This window comes from Populus alba, chromosome 19 (assembly GCF_005239225.2).
Source record: "Populus alba chromosome 19, ASM523922v2, whole genome shotgun sequence".
NCBI lineage: Eukaryota > Viridiplantae > Streptophyta > Magnoliopsida > Malpighiales > Salicaceae > Populus > Populus alba.
The window spans coordinates 8,917,093-8,931,747 of NC_133302.1; the positions used below are offsets into that span (position 1 = coordinate 8,917,093).

Here is a 14,655-nt window from a genome sequence, read left to right on the forward strand (position 1 = left end):
CCATACATGTAATTAACTGGCCTGATAAGACTGAATGCTAGGTGAGTTCTGTTCTTTCTCTTGAGATGCTCGCAGATACTGTAGAAAGAATATGTATAAGCAGAATGCTCAGTAACAACATAAGCTTTTAAAGGAAACAGTGTACCATATATTTGCACTTGGCCTGCAGGGCAAAGGGAGATCAAACAAACCCCCCTCCCTGTCAGCTTAAGCTTTTGAGTAGTTGGGTTGTCCAATAATCTTGTTCTGCCTTATACCTGGGGTGAGATGGATAATGGTATTCAACGAGTAACCCTCTTTAGATATTTTGCAGATCAAATGTAGGACCTATTTGAAGAATTCAACGAGTGTGCGGTCTCATGAAAGAAGTGTGTACCTCGTAAGTTTTTAAATATTTTGCAGATCAAATGTGGGGACATATTTGAAAACAGTCTTGTTCATGAATTCAATGAGTGTGCAGTCTCATGAAAGAAGTGTGTACCTCAGAAGTCTGATGTTGGAATTCCGTCCCTGATCCTGCCATTCTTGTCAAGAACTTTAATGTTGCAGATTTTGTTGGGAAGTGGTTCATCACTAGTGGCCTAAATCCTACTTTTGATACCTTTGACTGCCAATTGCATAAGTTCCATACAGAGAATCCACCAAGCTTGTCGGGAACTTGTCCTGGAGGATGATACGAACTCCAGATACTGGCTTTTTCACCCGATTGCCTAAATCCTACTTTTGATACCTTTGACTGCCATTTTGCATAAGTTCCATAAAGAATCCAACAAGCTTGTCGGGAACTTGTCCTGGAGGATACGAACTCCAGATACTGGCTTTTTCACCCGATCAACTGTACAGAGGTTTGTGCAAGATCCAGTGTATCCTGCAATGCTCTACAATCATGACAATGAGCTCCTTCACTATTAAGATGACTGGTAATCTCCTTCTCCCCATTCTCCTTTCTTTTTCTTTTTCTTTTTGTCAATTTCATTATGGATTCAAGTCAGACAATTTCAAGTACTTCCTACAAAAATATAATGTTGAGTCATCATTAAGCATCAGAATCTAGATAGATTAATGGCTATCATAATTATGTCTCAACATATATTCTGTCAATCGAAGATAGAAAATAAACAAGATGATTACATATTTGTGTACTACCGAGGCAGAAATGATGCATTGTGTACACAATAAGTGCAGTTCTGCCAGAAAGCATTGTGCTTGAACTTGAGATGGCAGCCAAAAGCATAGGAAGAGACTTCAACAAATTCATCAGCACAGATAATAAAGGAAGTTGAAGAAATAGAAGAGGAAAGCACAGATGAGATAATAAAGGAAGTTGAAGAAACTGAGAGGAGGAAAATTAGTAACTAACTAAAAAATAGAGAGGAGGAAGAAAACGAAAACATTACATGGTTAGAGTCCACACGATGATGTCTGTCTTCCACCTTCACTGCCTTCACAGACCTCCTCGCGCTCTTTTTTCACCTATTTTGGCACTCTGCATCCACTTTTTCCCTTGCTGCCATGAAAAGCTCCACCTCCTCTTCAAGGTTAGCCCCCCTCCCCATTTCTCACCGTGTTTAAGTTTTGTACCCTTAAGAACCCAATGTCATTGTTGATACAGCTTGTTTTCAGCTACTAACTTAGATGATGCTTGTATTCTTCTTTCAATGTATGTAAATGCTTCTTTGATTCTTTTTCTTTTTTCTTCTTTGCACACGTTTAGCAATCAATCTTTTCTTATTTTAGCAGAAGGTGGACAATGCATGTAAATGCCAATGCTGTGTCTGACTTAGACCGAGACCGTACCATAGAAATTTTGGATCTATTGATGAGTTGAATGGCTCTTTGATAACATGTAAAATTTGAATTGAAGGAACAAATTAGTGCCTTCAGCAATTGTAACTCCAAGTCGACTGGTTGGTTTGAAACAGAAGAATGAATAATTGAATGAACAAATTTATTAATTTAAAATGTTTACCTGAAGCTATTTTTGGTGCTGCTTTGGATTGCCCATACCGATATTTTATTATTCAAATAAGAGCCTCTATGTTAAGCAACAGAATTAGTGGTGAATAACTTTTTTTTAGCTGTTTGGATTGTAGAGAAGGTCAAACATCATAATCCTTTAATGTTAGAGAACAGTGAATGACATAATTCTAATATAGGTTAAATTTCTAACATTTCAGTATGAAAATATCCTTAAAATCATGGTTTAACATTTTATGGAGGATATATTTCAGTAATCTATCTAAATGTGGTTTACAGTGGCATACTGTAATGCAATTCAAAAGATACACTAGCATATGAATGGGTTTAGGTTAGCATTTTCTGTTGAGATTTGATGATATGAATGGGGATATAATAGTATATGAATGGGTTTAGGTTAGCATTTTCTGTTGAGATTTGATGATATGAATGAGTTTAGGTTAGCATTTTTTGTTGAGATTTGATAATATGAATGGGGATACAATAGCATATGAATGGGTTTAGGTTAGCATTTTCTGTTCAAATTTGATGATATGAATGAGTTTAGGTTAGCATTTTCTGTTGAGATTTGATGATATGAATGGGTTTAGGTTAGTATTTTTTGTTGAGATTTGATGATATGAATGTAATTCAAAAGATACACTAACATATGAATGGTGTATTGTTATGCAATTCAAAAGATACATTAGCATATGAATGGGTTTAAATTAGCATTTTCTGTTGAGATTTGATGATATGAATGGGTTTATGTTAGCATTTTCTGTTGAGATTTTATGAGGAGGTGGTGGTATTGATGGGAATTAGTTGTTGAAATTTTTGGTAGCGAATGGATTTCCTTCCATTTAACCGGCAAGTGCATTTTGATCCTTCATTATTATCTTTTACTTACCAGCTTTGTTATTGCCAGGCTAGAATTGGCAAAGTGCAGTGCAAACCCATCTTGTGCTGCTAACGTTGCTTGCCTCCATACATGCAATAAGGGGCCTGATGAGATTGAATGCCAGGTGAGTTATGTTCTTTCTCTTGAGATGCTTGCAGATACTGCAGAAAGAATATGTATAAGCAGAATGCTCACTAACAGCATAAGAAGCTTTTAAAGGAAACAGTGTACCATATATTTGCACTTGGCCTGCAGGGCAAAGGGTGGCATCTCTTTTAGATCAAACAAACGCCCCTCTTTTTCAGCTTAAGCTTTTGAGTAGTTGGTTGTCCAATAATCTTGTTGTGCCTTATACCTGGTGAGATATATAATGGTATTGAACGAGTAACCCTCTTTAGATATTTTGCAGATCAAATGTGGAGATCTATTTGAAAACAGTCTTGTTATGAGTGTGCAGTCTCATGAAAAAAGTGTGTACCTTAGAAGTCTTTAGATATTTTGCAGATCAAATGTGGGGACCTATTTGAAAACAGTCTTGTTAATGAATATTGAGTGTGCAGTCTCATGAAAGAAGTGTGTACCTTAGAAGCCTGATGTTCGGGGATTCCGTCCCTAATCCTGCCTTTCTTGTCAAGAACTTTAATGTTGCAGATTTCGTTGGGAAGTGGTTTGTCACTAGTAGCCTTTTCACCCGATCAACTGTACAGAGGTTTGTGCAAGATCCAGTGTATCCTGCAATGCTCTACAATCATGACAATGAGCTCCTTCACTATTAAGATGACTGGTAATCTCCTTCTCCCCATTCGCCTTTCTTTTTCTGTTTCTTTTTGTCAATTTCATTATGGATTCAAGTCAAACCATTTCAAGTACTTCCTGCAAAAATATAATGCTGAGTCATCATTAAGCATCAGAAACTAGATAGATTAATGGCTATCATCATAATTATGTCTCCAGATATATTCTGTCAATCGAAGATAAAAAATAAACAAGATGATTACATATTTGTGAACTACCAAGGCAGAAATGATGCATGGGACGTTGTGTACACAAGAAGTGCAGTTCTGCCAGAAAGCATCGTGCTTGAACTTGAGATGGCAGCCCGTAGAGACTTCAACAAATTCATCAGCACAGATAATAAAGGAAGTTGAAGAAATAGAAGAGGAAAGGCACAGATAATAAAGGAAGTTGAAGAAAACCAAACCCTCTCCTTTTGATAATATAGGTAGACTGAGTTGAGCTTGTTCCCGAGAGTTTGGCAGAAGGATTTATTAACTCCAAAAAGACGAGGAGGTTTTCTTAAGAAAACCAAGTAAAAAAGAAATGGATATGATATGTGTTGAGTGATCTGAAAATGGAAGCGAAGTTTAGATAGAGTTCAACTTAACAGAAAATATTGAGTCTTCTTATTCATGCCTTTAATTATTTCAGAAATGCACAGCTAAATCGTTTTGAGTCCCCATAAAGGGAAATCTGGATTTTTTTTCTTTTTTTTTTCTGCTACATTTCTTTTTTCAATTTGTTTCTATAGTTTCTAACCAAGACCCAATTGCCTCCTGAATTTCCTACATTGGAGCATGATGTTGCTCCATAACGTACCTATACATCCATACAAAGGTAAAGAAGGATGATGGATCATGTTTCTCTGAAAAACCAGAACAACATGCAAGTTATCTTGCCTAAAGGCAATCCTGTTGCTTTTCAAGTTCATATTTTTCTTTCCCTAAAGACACCTCTTCTAAATTTGTCTGTCCAGAATGTAAACTTCCAGGATTGGAGCAAAGAACGAGCATAAATAATAAAGCAATTTTTCTAAATTTACATCACAACATTAAATCCTACCATTACTCAAAGAGAAAAGCAATGACGAGAGAAAACCAAACCCCCTCCTCCCACTTAATCTGGCCCCAAAAAATAAGGGATTAAAGCATATCCTCCAAAAGTAAAGCAAGAAAGCCATAAGGAATAACAGGTTATTAAATCCTCCATAAGGCCCTCCAATTCAAGAGTAGGTATTCAAAAATGAACTACTAATAAGTAATATGTTTAATCAAATAAAAAATATATGAATAAGAAAAGAATAATTAGTTTAACAAAATATATATATATTTAGAATATGTAGTTTTTTCCGTCGAGAATTTTAACAATTGTATATCTCATAAATATTTTTTTAATAGCAATAAAAAACTAAATAAAAATATATTTCAAACTAGAACTTGACATCCTAAAGGAAAATCACTAGTAACTAACTAAAATACAGAGAGGAGGAAGAAAACGAATACGTTACATGGTTTGAGTCCACATGATGATGTCTGTCTTTTCCACCTTCGCTGCCTTCCTAGATCTCCGCGCGCTTTTTTTCCACCTATTTTGGCACTCTGCATCCACTTTTTCCCTTGCTGCCACTTGTTCAAGGTTAGCCCCCCCCCCCCTCCCCATTTCTCACCGTGTTTAAGTTTTGTACCCTTAAGAACCCAATGTCATTGTTGATACAGCTCACAGTTTTCAGCTGCTAACTTAGATGATGCTTGTATTCTTCTTTCAATGTATGTAAATATTTCTTGATGATTTTAGTAAATGCTTCTTTGATTCCTTTTCTTTTTTCTTCTTTGCTTGTCATTGTCTTGTTAATGAATTTAATGAGTGTGCAGTCTCATGAAAGAAGTGTGTACCTTAGAAGTCTGATGTTGGGGAATTCTGTCCCTGATCCTGCCATTCTTGTCAAGAACTTTAATGTTGCAGATTTCGTTGGGAAGTGGTTCCATCACTAGCGGCCTAAATCCTACTTTTGATACCTTTGACTGCCAATTGCATAAGTTCCATACAGAATCCAACAAGCTTGTCGGGAACTTGTCCTGGAGGATACGAACTCTAGATACTGGCTTTTTCACCCGATCAACTGTACAGAGGTTTGTGCAAGATCCAGTGTATCCTGCAATACTCTACAATGACAATGAGTTCCTTCGCTATTAAACATATCCTCCAAAAGAAAAGCAAGAAGGAATAACAGGTCATTAAATCCTCCATAAGGCCCTCCAATTCAAGAGTAGCTAAAGCTAGTAACAATAGGTATAACAATCACAAGAATGATTATCAAAAGGAGAATGATACCGATGCACATCCATTTCCTGCTGCTCTTCTGGTGATCTTTAGCACTCTTGAGCTCTTAGTAGCTAAAGCTAGTAACAATAGGTATAACAATCACAAGAATGATTATCAAAAGGAGAATGATACCGATGCACATCCATTTCCTGCTGCTCTTCTGGTGATCTTTAGCACTCTTGAGCTCTTAGTAGCTAAAGCTAGTAACAATAGGTATGACAATCACAAGAATGATTATCAAAAGGAGAATGATACCGATGCACATCCATTTCCTGCTGCTCTTCTGGTGATCTTTAGCACTCTTGAGCTCTTTGGTACCATCCTTCACATAGTGACTAGCTTTCAACACATGGTGCTCAATATCATCCATCTGCTCCCCTTGTGCCTCCACCATCACTGCCATGTCCAAAAGCATGTTATTGTTGAGATTTAATGAGGAGGTGGTGGTATTGATGGGAATTGTTGTTGAAATTTTTGGTAGCAAAGGGATTTCCTTCCATTTAACCGGCAAGTGCATTTTAATCCTTGTTATCTTGTGCTGCTAACGTTGCTTGCCTCCATACATGCAATAAGGGGCCTGATGAAACTGAATGCGAGGTGAGTTCTGTTCTTTCTCTTGAGATGCTTGCAGGTACTGCAGAAAGAATATGTATAAGCAGAATGCTCACTAACAGCATAAGAAACTTACCTTTCCCATGCTCCTGGATTGCACGTTTCAAGAACTCCTCTCTTTAGATGGAGTGACAGGTTTAGGGCGCTTCTTTTTGCCCTTGCTCACGTATTTTATCAGAAGAAAGACCAGCAACAATGTGATGATTGCTATAAAAATAACAAATACCACTTTCACCAGAGAATCTGATAAGCTAAAGATCTTTATGATTGTTTATCCTTAACAAGATGATCCACGCGACCATATAAAATTCCAAGAAATGAATAAACTCTTTCAATGAGAAAACAGAATAGTTACTTACATTTGATTTGCATGTATCCTTCATCTGTTCATAGACAATACTCTAAGCATCAGGAAGTGAAATGGGAAGTAAATCGAGAAATAAGATTTAAAAGAAGTAGTAATGGCCCTTACTGAAAGCTGACAAACACCTGTAGAAATCATCAATCCAAGCGCTATTCTTCAAATTATCAGCCACAACAGAAATAAACTGCCACCCCACATAATATTTTTGTCTTCTTGTCATTAGCGCTGACATTTGATATTCGTAACTGATAATCCCTCAAATCGGATATTGCCTCTATGCAGCTACTACACCCTCAATCTATAAAATGGTGAAGGTATCTCAATCCAAGAGCACAGTCTCTTAGGATCTTAACTCTTCTTTCCCATGTCAGTGCAGTATCTTTACCTGGATAAAATAGATTGAGGCATATGATCAGAAACACCCTAGCGACAACACAAAGCAGGCATCATCTGGAAGCACCCATTAACTATGTTAAACAAAAAACACTGAAACGTTATTTAGAGATTCACAGGAAGTTACTTAGGAGATGTTGAGACAAATTCCCCACTGCACAATATTCATATACAAGATACCGGTCGTCTCCTTCGATGCAGCAACCAAAGAGACAAACAAGATTTGGATGCCTAACCCTGGAAAGCCCTTTAACTTCCCTCTGGAAAGAATCACATGAGTTGCTTTTATGAATGTGCTTGATGGCTACTGCTTAGCCACTTGGTAGAACACCTTTGTAAACTTCCCCAGCGCTTCCTCTCCCTAGGCTCTTCCTCACCTTGCTGTGGTTAATGGCATTCTCAATCTCAGCCTTGGAGAATCTATATAAGCCAGACCATGTGGTGATCTCTTTAGTTGAGTTACAGGCTTAGGACGCTTCTTCTTGCCCTTGCTCACGTATTTTATCAGAAGAAAGACCAGCAACAATGTGATGATTGCTATAAAAATAGCAAATATCATTTTCACCAGAGAATTTGATAAGCTAAAGATCTTTATGAGTGTTTATCCTTCACACAATGATCCACGCGACCAAATAAAATTGAGTGATCTGAAAATGGAAGCGAAGTTTAGATAGAGTTCAACTTAAAAAGAAAATGTTGAGTCTTCGTATTCATGCCTTTAATTATTTCAGAAATGCACAGCTAAATCTTTTTGAGTCCCCCATAAAGGGAAATCTGGATATTTTTTTTTCTTTTTTTTTTCCTGCTGCATTTCTTTTTTCAATTTGTTTCTACAGTTTCTAACCAAGACCCAATTGCCTCCTGAATTCCCTACATTGGATCATGATGTCGCTCCATAAAGTACCTACACATCCATATAAAGGTAAAGAAGGATGATGGATCATGTAAACTTCCAGGATTGGAGCAAAGAACGAGCATAAAGAATAAAGCAATTTTTCTAAATTTACATCACAACACTAAATCCTACCATTACTCAAAGAGTAAAGCAATGACGAGAGAAAACCAAACCCCCTCCCCACTTAATCTGGCCCTAAAATAAGGGATTAAAGCATATCCTCCAAAAGTAAAGCAAGAAAGCTATATGGAATAACAGGTCATTAAATCCTCCATAAGGCCCTCCAATTCAAGAGTAGCTAAAGCTAGTAACAATAGGTATAACAATCACAAGAATGATTATCAAAAGGAGAATGATACTAATAGACCAGCAACAATGTGATGATTGCTATAAAAATAGCAAATACCAATTTCACCAGGGAAAATCTGATAAGCTAAAGATCTTTATGAGTGTTTATCCTTCACAAGATGATCCACGCGACCATATAAAATTCCAAGAAATGAATAAACTATTTCAATGAGAAAACAGAATAGTTATACTTACATTTGATTTGCATGTATCCCTTCATCTGTTCATAGACAATACTCTAAGCATCATGAAGTGAAATGAGAGGTAAATCGAGAAATAAGATTTAAAAGAAGTAGTAATGGCCCTTACTGAATGCATCTGAAGTTGGCAAACACCTGTAGAAATCATCAATCCAAGCGCTATTCTTCAAATTTTCAGCCACAACAGAAATAAAAACTGACACCCCACATACTATTTTTGCCTTCTTGCCATTAGCGCTGACATTTGATATTCGTAACTGATATTGCCTCTATGCAGCTGCTACACCCATAATCGTATGAAGAGCTAAAATTCGTACACGAGGCTAATGCTTTTTTGTAATACCACTGTTCCGTTATCGATGACAATGAAAATCTCGACAGCATAATGTTGTGCTGAAGCTGTCCAGTCCTTGATTTTCTCCTGGTGGCCTATGCACTCACCGGTTGGTTCGTAAGGGAATTCCTTGAAGTCCAAGACGCAGTTACCTGCAATTAAAGTTCGTTGTTAGAGCCAAGGGCACATACATAGAAACTTCTTCCATTTTTTGTTATTTAATTATTCAAAGCATATGAATACTAGAAAAGAAAAGGAAAAGGATGGAGGAGATCAAGGAAAACCTGATGTGCCATTTGGTGAAGGGAAGCCATCTGATGACAAGACATGAAAGAAGAAGATTGTTGTGTGCAGGAAGGCAAGCTTAGTTGAGGAAAGAAATCCTCTCCTAATCACGACAACTTGTGACCTTATTATTACTTATGCCTCAAAAGCTAGCCAAGCCCATGAGCTAAAAAAACTACTGATGATGTTGCTCATGGATCATGATGTTGCTCCATAACGTACCTTACATTGGATCATGAAGTTTCTCCAAAAACGCACCCATACAAAGGTAAAGAAGGATGATGGATCATGTTTCTCTGAAAAACCAGAACAACATACAGGTTATCTTGCCTAAAGGCAATCCTGCTGCTTTTCAAGTTCATACATTTCATTCTCTAAAAGTCATTGCAGACACTTGTTCTAAAACAACTGTCTGTACAGAATGTAAACCCTCCAGTATTGAAGCAAAGAACGAGCATAAAGAATAAAGGAATTTTTCCAAATTTACATCACAGCATTAAATCCTGCCATTACTCAAAGAGTAAAGCAATGACAAGAGTAACCCCCTCCCCACTTAATCTGGCCACAAAATAAGGGATTCAAGCATATCCTCCAAAAGTAAAGCAAGAAAGCCAGAAGGAATAACAGGTCATTAAATCTTCCATAAGGCCCTCAGTTAAAGAGTAGCTAAAGCTAGTAACAATAGGTATCACAATCACAAGAATGATTATCAAAAGGAGAATGATACCGATACACATCCATTTCATACTGCTCTTCTGGTGATCTTTAGCACTCTTGAGCTCTTTGGTACCATCCTTCACATAGTGACCAGCTTTCAAACACATGGTGCTCAATATCATCCATCTGCTCGCCTTGTGCCTCCACCATCACTGCCATGTCCAAAAACACCTGGTGCTGCTCCAACAAGCTTTTCTCAATCTCTTTGGCAGCATCATGCCTGTCCTGTATCTCCACCACAGTCTCCAACACCTTCCCTTTCCCATGCCTGTCCTGGTGGCCTATGCACTCACCGGTTGGTTCGTAAGGGAATGCCTTGAAGTCCAAGACGCAGTTACCTGCAATTAAAGTTCGTTGTTAGAGCCAAGGGCACATACATAGAAACTTCTTCCATTTTTTGTTATTTAATTATTCAAAGCATATGAATACTAGAAAAGAAACAGAAAAGGATGGAGGAGATCAAGGAAAACCTGATGTGTCATTTGGTGAAGGGAAGCCATCTGATGACAAGACATGAAAGAAGAAGATTGTTGTGTGCAGGAAGGCAAGCTTAGTTGAGGAAAGAAATCCTCTCCTAATCATGACAACTTGTGACCTTATTATTACTTATGCCTCAAAAGCTAGCCAAGCCCGTGAGCTAAAAAAACTACTCCATGATTTTCACTTGAGAGATCAATGCAACTGAAATTTTTTCTGTTGCAGAGACAACTTACATAGTTATAAATGTCTAGTTTCCTTGCAACCACCATCCCAGGCAGAGAAAAGGAAATCTGGATTTTTTTTTCTTTTTTATTTATGCTGCATTTCTTTTTTCAATTTGTTTCTATAGTTTCTAACCAAGACCCAATTGCCTCCTGAATTCCCTACATTGGATCATGATGTTGCTCCATAACGTACCTTACATTGGATCATGAAGTTGCTCCAAAAACGCACCCATACAAAGGTAAAGAAGGATGACGGATCATGTTTCTCTGAAAAACCAGAACAGCATACAGGTTATCTTGCCTAAAGGCAATCATGCTGCTTTTCAAATTCATATATTTCTTTCCCTAAAAGTCATTGCAGAAACCTGTTCTAAAACAACTGTCTGTACAGAATGTGAACTTCTAGTATTGGAGCAAAGAACGAGCATAAAGAATAAAGCAATTTTTCCAAATTTACATCACAACATTAAATCCTACCATTACTCAATGACAAGAGACCAAACCCCTCCCCACTTAATCTGGCCCCAAAATAAGGAATAACAGGTCATTAAATCCTCCATAAGGCCCTCCTCCAATTCAAGAGTAGCTAAAGCTAGTAACAATTGGTATAACAATCACAAGAATGATTATCAAAAGGAGAATGATACCGATACACATCCATTTCCTGCTGCTCTTCTGGTGATCTTTAGGACTCTTGAGCTCTTTGGTACCATCCTTCACATAGTGACTAGCTTTCAACACATGGTGCTCAATATCATCCATCTGCTCCCCTTGTGCCTCCACCATCACTGCTGCCATGGATTTTTTCTTTCTTTTTTATTTCCGCTGCTTTTTTTTTTATTTTTCAATTTGTTTCTATAGTTTCTAACCAAGACCCAATTGCCTCCTGAATTGCCTACATTGGAGCATGATGTTGCTCCATAACGTACCTATACATCCATACAAAGGTATAGAAGGATGATGGATCATGTTTCTCTGAAAAACCAGAACAACATACAGGTTATCTTGCCTAAAGGCAATCCTGTTGCTTTTCAAGTTCATATTTTTCTTTCTCTAAAAGTCATTGCAGACACCTGTTCTAAAACAATTGTCTGTACAGAATGTAAACCTCCAGTATTGAAGCAAAGAACAAGCATAAAGAATAAAGCAATTTTTCTAAATTTACATCACAACATTAAATCCCCTCCCCACTTAATCTGGCCCAAAATAAGGGATTCAAGCATATCCTCCAAAAGTAAAGCAAGAAAGCCAGAAGGAATAACAGGTCATTAAATCCTCCATAAGGCCCTTCAATTCAAGAGAAGCTAAAGCTAGTAACAATAGGTATAACAATCACAAGAATGATTATCAAAAGGAGAATGATACCGATACACATCCATTTCCTGCTGCTCTTCTGGTGATCTTTAGCACCCTTGAGCTCTTTGGTACCATCCTTCACATAGTGACTAGCTTTCAACACATGGTGCTCAATATCATCCATCTGCTCCCCTTGTGCCTCCACCATCACTGCCATGTCCAAAAACACCTGGTGCAGCTCCAACAAGCTCTTCTCAATCTCTTTGGCAGCATCATGCCTGTCCTGTATCTCCACCACAGTCTCCAACACCTTCCCTTTCCCATGCTCCTGGATTGCACGTTTCAAGAACTCCTCACCCCCATTACCATCAGAGATGATCTTATCAATGACTTCCTCATCTGGGTACTCTCCGGTAACAGTGAAATACCTCCTACCAACATTATCTTTATACTCAATCATCATCTTTTGCCTTAAAGCTTGAAAATCCATCATCAGCTCCTTCAATTTCTTGCGCAAGCAATTAGTAACAGCAACCCTTGTTCTATAAATCGGAGTTCCTTCCTTGTACCCTGAAAGACGCCTATTAGCAGCATTGGCACGATCCATTTCTTCAAGCTGGGTTTTAATACTTCTGGCCTTTTTCAGGCCTTTAACAATATCTGCATTGATTTTGTTTCGTATCGATTTTAAGGCCTCGTGTTTGTGTAAGGACTTGCTTTCTTCATTTGCTTCTTGCAACTGGTCAAGAATCTCACGGATCGATCGCATTTCTTTCTTTACATCCTCAGCTTCTTCAAGGAATAGACCAAGGTTGTTGTCCATGGTGTTTGATGCATTTGCCATTTCTAAATCATGGTCAGGGCCTGCTTCAAGATCTTTCATGGCCTCTTTCTTTAGGTCCACATAGCTCATGAACGATTTGGTCATTAGGTCATTCATCTTTACAAATCTTCAGAATTGACACACCTGAATCGAAACCCACATGACATTAAATATTAGAATCAGAGAGTCAAAAACTTCCTACAGTTTCAACGAGAAAGATGAACCTAGTTGATTGAACTATGCAAAATATATATAAAATAAATAAAATAATAAAATAAAAATCAACAGATAAAGACATGAGCATTATGTAATATTTGGTTTGGTTGAATCTACTAAGCTCAAGTCTACATACCAAAATAAACTATACTAGTACTAAAGAGAAAAAAAATAAAGATCTAATCGACTAGTAAATGAGAAAAACTTACCTTTCTCAAATGGGGAAAAAAACAGCAACAATTGAATAGTCTACAGCAAAGAAAGAGAGCAAAGGAGAGATTTTCAAAATGGAAGGAGGGAATTGGGAAGAGATCAAGATGGTAAGTGGGATTTTAATGAGAGATTCAAAAACAACAAGATGATCTTATGGTTTTTTATTGGAAACACAAGCTTAGTTTCTGTCATAAGAGGGTGCTTAAAAGGAAGCAGAAAAACACCCCCAATATAGGCAATGGAAGGAAATAAAACTAGCCGTTAAGCAAGCCTCCTTTCCAACGGCTATATGCTACTTCAATGTGTTCGTTATTCAATTCATTAAATATATGGGGCCAACTCTTCCACCACGTGGGTCCATATTTTCGATATTTCCCCCATGGAGAGATGATTTAGTTTTGACCCTTTCTTCTTATGAAATTACATTTTTAATCTCTGCGCTAACAAATTGCACTTACATCCTCGAAGCTTAGTCCATTTACAAATTCAATGAGTTGGATTCAAATTGAACCATTTAATAATAATGGATCATATTAGATTTTATGAATTTAAATTGATTTTTTCAATTGTCAATCAAGAGCTAAAACTTAATAAAAAAAATATGGATTCTAAAAAATTTCAATTGAATTCAAGCATCTATCAATAATTTTTTAAAAAGTTATTATCATGATATGATATTGTAAAATGAGTTTGAACTATGGTATGAGTAAGAAAATATATTATGATAATATTTCATAAAAATTATAAAATTAGATTATCCTAAAAACAATTCTATTAAAAGTAAACATTAATACACAAGAAGTAAAAACAAAAGAAATAAAAAAGTATACTATAAGGTGGAAGAGAATAAACTATATTGTTATGAAAGAAAATCCCAGTGTTTTCATTTTCATAAAGGACAAGCTTACGATGGACAAAATCTTGATTAGTGACAACAACTCATAGTTGATTTTTATTTTCATATGTTATAGGTTTTAATTGATTTGAAGCTTGAGGAGGCAAATCTCAATCGCATGAATGTTTTTGGGTTCGGGTTGATTTCATTTTTTACACTGTTTTTTAAGTTTTATAAAGCCATGGATTTGTTTGGCAGGGTTTTAGGGTGTTTTCTATGTGTGTTTGGTCAAAAGAGATTGAAAAATAGGTTTTAAGCTAAAAAACCAAAGCCTTGTTTTTTCATCAACTAGAAGTCACCAAATATTGTAAGATGTTGATGACACGTTGTGTATTGTCTTTCTTTGTAAAAAATCGAACATACAACATGTCATCTGATCCTTTAAAAGATCTTGTTTTAAAAAA

At 36.8% G+C, this 14,655-nt stretch overlaps 1 protein-coding gene and 2 long non-coding RNA genes across 4 annotated transcripts; 1 reads left to right on the plus strand and 2 right to left on the minus strand.

Moving 5' to 3' along the window:
• Positions 1-87: 87 nt before the first annotated feature.
• On the minus strand, positions 88-4,017 carry LOC118054899 (uncharacterized). 2 transcript variants are annotated; one of them, XR_012168905.1, is made up of 4 exons: positions 3,871-4,017; positions 3,439-3,730; positions 482-3,376; positions 88-257 (listed from the first exon to the last, which is right to left on the minus strand). It is a non-coding gene; the product is annotated as an uncharacterized lncRNA (long non-coding RNA). The 2 variants fall into 2 exon arrangements; XR_012168904.1 differs by lacking the exon at positions 3,871-4,017 and having other exon boundaries at positions 3,439-3,841.
• On the plus strand, positions 3,864-4,097 carry LOC140955135 (uncharacterized). Its single transcript, XR_012168906.1, has 2 exons — positions 3,864-3,982; positions 4,024-4,097. It is a non-coding gene; the product is annotated as an uncharacterized lncRNA (long non-coding RNA).
• Positions 4,098-11,235: 7,138 nt separating this feature from the next.
• Positions 11,236-13,543, minus strand: LOC118054896 (syntaxin-related protein KNOLLE). The gene is made up of 2 exons (XM_035066668.2): positions 13,353-13,543; positions 11,236-13,071 (listed from the first exon to the last, which is right to left on the minus strand). The coding sequence occupies exon 2, from the start codon at positions 13,042-13,044 to the stop codon at positions 12,103-12,105; it is 942 nt and encodes a 313-aa protein (XP_034922559.1). The 5' UTR covers positions 13,045-13,071; positions 13,353-13,543; the 3' UTR covers positions 11,236-12,102.
• Positions 13,544-14,655: the final 1,112 nt, after the last annotated feature.

Excerpts from the sequence above, each read along its gene's own strand:
- LOC118054896 (XM_035066668.2), bottom strand. The coding sequence starts at position 13,044 with ATGAATGACCTAATGACCAAATCGTTCATGAGCTATGTGGACCTAAAG.